Here is a 6,696-nt window from a genome sequence, read left to right as displayed (position 1 = left end):
AATCTTACCTCGGATTTATTTCCTTTTTTTTTTTTTTTTTAAGGTGAAGTCGAAAGCATTTTTTTTCCTCCCGCCGTTCTGCACATCTGTAAACTTCTTGCCGGCTCCCTAAGTTTTGTCTTTAGCCCTGCAGCGTTTTACACCCCATAAACGGTTACAGCAGTCATTTTCTTTTATTGCACTGTAGTATGGCTCTGAATTTTCCTAACAACAACTTCTGCCAAGACCATAAGCGTGTTCCGTCTTATTTTGCTTTAAGTATATATATACATATATATATGTAAGGGTACCTTCGTAAAACAAGAAGGATTTTATTGTTATTCGCCATATTTGCAAACAAGGGTCGGTGTGGTGCAGAGCTGTGCTGCGATTCATGTTATGGAGGATATTCACTCTGAGCAGTAAGATGTCCGCCCAAAACAAGGGTAAATTTGAGCAAGCTCATAGACTTCGCTATTTTCTTTTGTTGCTGAGCTTGGTTTGGCTTGGGGCGGCGGGGGAGGGGTAGGTGGAATGGGGAGGGGGTGTATGGAAATCTTTCACTCCAAAGAAACCATCCTTCTCTTTTTAAAAATAAATACTATTTTGTCTTCTCTGCTGTAGACTGTTGCCAGCCCACCGCTTTCCTTCGGCTAAATCAGCGACTAAAATGGACACCATAAATTCTACCATAATTGTCAGTAAAATTTTATCTGTATCTATATCTATCTATAAATACATATATCATCTGAGGCGCTAGTAAAACGCAATGGGTTGTATTTTTTGCCACGGGACATTTGGGGGGGGGGGGGGGAACAAAAAAAAAACCCAAAAGTGAAGGCAAGGGAAGGAAAAAAGTGGATGACGTTTGAAATAACATATTTTGCATGGACAATTATCTCTAGCAGGGAATTTGAAATTAACGCCCTGGTAAGGCGAGCCTTCTCACAAGGGTTGTGGGAGCACACTTAGTGCTGGACATTTTCTGGTGGAGGCTAATTAACAATCTCAGTTTAAATGTCGCTGTCTGAGCTGATTTACATTATTGTCCGCACTGAAGAACGTCGGACATTTTGGTTTGGTCCTAGTTCCCCCGCCCCGCCGGCGAATTTTATTAAAACGGCGTTAGCTCGGCACCGTGCCCCGCTGCCATCCAAGGGGCTTCCTCCGCACACTGCTAAGCACCGGCTTACCAAATCTTATCCGGAAGGGGGGAAGGATGCCTACCCTCAGAGAAGCTATGGCATTTAGGACCTGAATCTGTCCATTTAGGATGAACATAAGCCCAAATTTCCATCACCTGGGGGCTGCGTTTATAAAACCGTGGGTTTGCCTTGGCTCGAAAATAATACCACTCCTTGCCTCACCTCTGCAGCTGCCCTAGCCCTGCCACATCTGCTGGCGAGATTCAGTGTGCTGTGGAAGAACCTCTCCTCAATAATGCTAAAACATCACAAAATATAAAAGAATCAATATATTTTATTTTGCAAAAAGTTAAATATCATTTCAACACAACGATTTGGTCAGTAGGCCATGAGGTAACTATTTCAAAATAGACAGTGTACGTTCTGCATCAACATAACTTCCCAGATTTATTTTTTAAATTGATACAAATTTACAATAACCAAATGTAGGTTTTTATAATGTATAATTTATTATCAATAAAATTAACCTTCATTACAATAACCATCAAATCATTCGATTAAAATTCAAACATAAACCATAGGTAGTTACCCTTTTCACATATACGTATAGCTCCGAAATCTGCTAACTGCTCACTGGTGCAAAAACAATATTTAAGCTAGTCTGTTTATTTACTTTTTTTTAATATATAGATTATATATACAACCGACGAAGACAGTACTATATATATATCAACTGTGCATACTAAAATGACTTGCTTCATATTTTGAGAACCGTAATTCCCAGACATCCCGAACGAATTTTTTTCTACCTTTATTTTATTATTTTGCATTGGGATATATAATATATATATTTTACAATCAAAGGTTAACTGTCTAATTATACAGAAAAGACTTAATACACTACAGAGCTATACTCTATGCAATTTTTATAATAAACAACCTGAGTTCAAATTGAATTCTAGCTTACACTATTACATCCGGTACAGCACCCAAGCACATAAATTGAGTCACAAACATAATTACCACAATAAAACACAGTGTTCAAGTATTAGAGCAGAGATCTCTCTGCCACGCAAAGAGCGAATAAAATTAACTACGTAGACTAAACTATACAGTCCGTAAATAGTTGTGCATTATGAAAAGGTAGTTTTTTTCTTTTTTTTTCTTTCCATAAGTGAAGAAACAGGTAGATTTATACAAGCCAGTTAAACAGCCTTTTCGTGCTAATGCCCCCTTTTTCTTTCCTATTAGAAAATTAAAAGTCTTACTGTACCTCTCCTGGCAATCTGGCCTCTGTGACTATCATTGTACAATCATAATCAGAATTTGCCAAGGGAAAAAATGAGGCCTGGACCCAGATGCATTGCATGGCAGGGCTCGAGGGGATGATTTTTTTGTTTTAACTTTTTTCTTTTTTTTTTCCTTTTACTTAATGCATTTTCAATTTAACCCACGTGTCTCCATCATTCGTCCTTCGCTCGATCTTTGTTGATTTTCTTCATTTTCATCCTCCTGTTCTGAAACCAGATTTTCACTTGTCTCTCTGTTAAATTGAGGAGTCTGGCCACCTCGTATCTACGGTCCCTAGTGAGATACATATTGAACAGAAACTCCTTCTCCAGTTCCAATGTCTGATGCTTGGTGTAAGGGCATCGCTTTTTCCTGGTGGACCTTGCGTGGAGCCAGTTTGCAGCTGGATTATCTACAACGAAAACAACAGAAGTTCAGGCTGAGGGGGAGGGTGGGGTGTGGAGGGAGGGGGCTGGGAGGGAAATCCACGCAGAAACAGCCGATCAGGTGTCCCGGTATTCGTGTTTAGGACGTGGCTCTCATTTCCCCAGGCACAGAGGATCGTGAGGCACAATGGACTCCAAAATACAGACACATGGGGAGCTCACACGCAACCACACGCGGCAAAGCCCCGTTACCCCCGCCTCCCCTCGCCTTTTTTATTGTTTGTAGCATACAGTTTTAAAATACTTTCTCCTCCTCTCTCTTCCTCTCTCTCTAGCTCCCTCCCTCCTTCCTGGCCACCCCACACCTCAAACTGCCAGCCCGGGGAGTGACCAGCCAGGTCAACATGTCATCGAAATTGTTTCTCTTTTTAATTTCTACGTTCTCCGGTGTCATCCCTGGCAAGACGCAGGGAGATGGAGAAGTAGTCTACAGCCGGCATAATTAAACCCTCGCCCTCTTAGGACCCTCATTCGCACGGCGTTAATCGCGATAGTAATCCCGAGGCACTCTGCCACCAGTCTCGTAGTCCTGGGAGCATCCAGCCCGGGGTTTTCCACCGAGGAGACGAAGGGGGGAGGGGAGGAACCAAGTCAACGGCGAGGTTTCTGTTCTCAGCCCAGCAATAACCGCCCTGGCCTGAGAGCCGTCTCAAAGAAGATCAGATTCACATCCAGTGCTTTCTAGGCACCCTTCTCCCTGGCGTCTGCCCACGCCTGGGAGCGCGGCGAGGCAGGAGGATGTGAGCACGTCCTGCTGAGTTTGCTGGGGTGGCAGGAGCAGGGATAGGCGGCTATTGCATTTCTCTCTCTCTCCTTTTTCTTTTTTTTTTTTTTTAATGTTTGTTTAAGTTGCAGTTGTAGGGTGGGTTTTTGTTTTCCTTTCAGCCTGGAAAGCCAAAGCCGTACGAGATCCCGTTCGAGCCTGAGAAAGGCAGCTCTGGCTTTTGCAGATGGCAGACCCCGGCAGGCTGGCGCAGCGGCGGCGGTAGCGGCCGGTGCTCGGCCGCGTAATTAGCCCCAGCGCCTCGACACCTCCCCGCGGCCGGCGCAGAGCCCTTAAGTCCATTACCCTTGCCGTCCCACTTACTTGGATCGATCTGCGGTTTCTCTCCGTTTGCCTCACTTTCTCCATTGCTTTCAGAGAATGCGCCTTCGTGGCTTTGCTTATCCCTATCAACTGGAGGAGAACCACAAGCATAATCAGAGAGAGACAAAGTGTGAGTGTCAAACGTGGTACAGTCAGCCCTCCTGGCCGCCAGCGGTTCAGGTTTAATGCCGTAATGCCTGCTGGTAGGTAACCCGGGGAAAGACAAGGAGCCCGGCACAGGCTCAAGCCACGAACGCATGTACCTGCCGTCGGGCGGTGCCACGGGCGCCTGGTGGTGCGCGTAGGGGTGGTAGACGGCGGGGACGCCGCTGGCGCCGGCGGGGTGCGCGGGGCTCCAGGGGGGGCCGAAGACGGGCGCCTTGGGCTGGAAGCTGCAGGGGGCCAGCTCGGGGTGCTCGGCCAGCGCCGCCGGCCGCGGCGGCGGCCCCAGCGGGGCGGGGGCGTAGCGGGGCGCCGCCAGCTCGTCCCCCTCCGGCACCAGGAAGGAGTCCACGTAGTAATTGCTGAGGGTCCCGGGAGCCGACATGGCGGGCAGGCGGGCGGCGGCGGACCCGCCGCGGTTCGGGGCTGCGGGTTTCACGTAACAACTTGGCGCTGGCGGAGAAGTAGAGTCAGTAATAAGTTGAAGGCAGCGCAGGCGCCCATTGGCTGCGCCTGTCACGTGGCGGGGGAGCAGAACAATAAAGTATAAATCAGTCCGCGGGCTATTAATGGGTCAGTGTTTTCCAGCCATAATTTTTATAGCGAGGCCATATGTTTTTATGCAAAGGGATATTTGAGTTATACGGCGGGGTTTGTTTTAATTGCGGCCAACTGAGATTAAAAGATCAGATTCCGTATTACAGCCCCCCCTTCCCTCTTTCTCTCTCTCTCTCCCTCTCTCTTTCTCCTCTCTTTTTCTCTTCTTTTTTTTTTTTTTCATTCAAGCGGACTATTTTATATCATAATTAATCATCCCATCAGTGGGTCGTGTTCTCCGTGAAAAAAAATCCCACCACCCTTGTGATCGGAGATCTTCACATAAAATGATACAATAACTGAAGCAATAAAAAGAGTAAAATAGTAGTTGCGGTATACTGTATTTAAATATACATTTATTATATTTCATAAGGAGTTATTGTTTCGGGAGCCACGGGGTTGTTATTAAGTCAGTAACTATGAGCGCGCTCATTTGCATCGCTGTGTTTCACAGCAGTAAAAATTTACGAGTGCTTGGAAAGGTTAAATTATACTATTGTGTTTAGTTTGGGAACCCACTGTAAATAACACCGTTCCGTTCGGCTCAGAGCTGGCAGGGGAAAGTCAAACTCAACGTATCCCCTTTCCGAAATCCCGGCGCAAAGCCGGCCCTCCCCGCCCGGCCGGAGAAGGACAGGGGCAGGCGCTGGCTCGGTATTTAGGCTGGCCCGCACCAAAGTGCACTTCACCAGCCCACCCCGCCGGGCATGGCGCGGCAGTGACCGAAACACCCTCCTCGTCCTCCCCGCCGCCTCTGCCCTTGGACCGGGGACCCCCTCGCCAGGCCGGGGAGAGGAGCCGGGGCTGGGCGGCGGGGCGGCAGCGGCCGCAGCAGAGCGGAGCGGAGCCGCCGTCCTGGCCGGGAGGGAAGGAGTGCGGGCAGAGCCGGGCAGCGGTATTTATCACCACAATTAATTCTTCAACTATGCAGGCAAGCAGCGGGGGGAAACGGGAGAAAATGCCCCGTCTCCCCTCTGCCGAAAGGCACCCTGCTTCTCCAGGCGGCTATCAAAGGGGCGTTCGCAGTCGGCCGTCCCGCATTCTGGTGAATCAAATTTATGTGCAAATATAGTTATTTATTTGCTGGCACCTCCTGTGACTGCAGGACACACGCTAGCGGCATCGGAAGCCGAGCGGAGGGTTACAATCCTCCGCAGAAGGAGGGGAGGGTGCGCGGGGGAAAGTAAGAGGCGGCCAGATCCAAGTCCAGTGTTAGGAATTAAAGTCGTGGCTGAGCGCTTGGCAAACATGCTTGCGACTCCCTGGTTTCTCCCTGGCGGACATTCACGCTGTTTATCCCCGTGGCTGGCGAAGGAGCGCGGTCACTAAGATGCAGGGGGCACAAAAAAATCTCCATGAGAGGCTCAATTTACTCGAAATACCTTGTATTAAAAATAGAGCCCAGCAAATGGTAGGGACGACTGAGTAATGATTAAAATCGCGTGTAAATACTGTGCATGCGAAAATGTGGTTCTAATTAGTTTTACATCGCTATGTGGGCTGTCTCTCTCCCTCTCTCTCTCGGTCTCCTTCTCTCTTTTTCTTTTCATGTCTTCTCAACAGTTTAATCCGAAATCTTATAGAGGTCCTATTTTAACACCGCTGTCTCCCACATTCAAAATTACAAAGGCCCATAATGAAACTATTATCCCCCATTAGAGTTCGAAAATTGTGGATCAGTTGCAAGATCTCAATAAACAAGGGGCCCGTTATTTTCTAACAATTTTAAAAATGCAAATAAAGCTCTCTCGGGTTTTTTTCCCCCCATTGTGTAGACGCTCCGTAATAGAAAAAAATAATTGTATGTCTTTCCTGGAAAGACGGAACTCCACGTCATTTGTATTTATTATTAAGAGTCAGCTGTGGTGAAATGTGATTGTAGAACTTCCTTTTTCCATTCAGAAAAAATAATCTTAGCTGCAGGAGTCCTGGATGTTTATATTCGAATTTGGATTCTCAACTTCAGCAGCGGGTTTTATTTTTTTGGTTC

At 47.3% G+C, this 6,696-nt stretch overlaps 1 protein-coding gene across 1 annotated transcript; it reads right to left on the bottom strand.

Annotated features, from left to right (window-relative positions):
* Positions 1 to 1,440: 1,440 nt before the first annotated feature.
* Positions 1,441 to 4,806, bottom strand: HOXA9 (homeobox A9). Its single transcript, XM_042044063.1, has 2 exons — positions 3,948 to 4,806; positions 1,441 to 2,826 (listed from the first exon to the last, which is right to left on the bottom strand). Exons 1-2 carry the CDS (start codon positions 4,492 to 4,494, stop codon positions 2,588 to 2,590), a joined length of 786 nt encoding a protein of 261 aa, XP_041899997.1. The 5' UTR covers positions 4,495 to 4,806; the 3' UTR covers positions 1,441 to 2,587.
* Positions 4,807 to 6,696: the final 1,890 nt, after the last annotated feature.

Source organism: Corvus kubaryi, unplaced genomic scaffold (assembly GCF_017639235.1).
Source record: "Corvus kubaryi isolate FWS band 111438036 unplaced genomic scaffold, C.kubaryi_AGA036_p1.0 37398, whole genome shotgun sequence".
NCBI lineage: Eukaryota > Metazoa > Chordata > Aves > Passeriformes > Corvidae > Corvus > Corvus kubaryi.
Note: the sequence above shows the minus strand (reverse complement) of the source record. Positions and strands in the feature narration are given on the sequence as shown.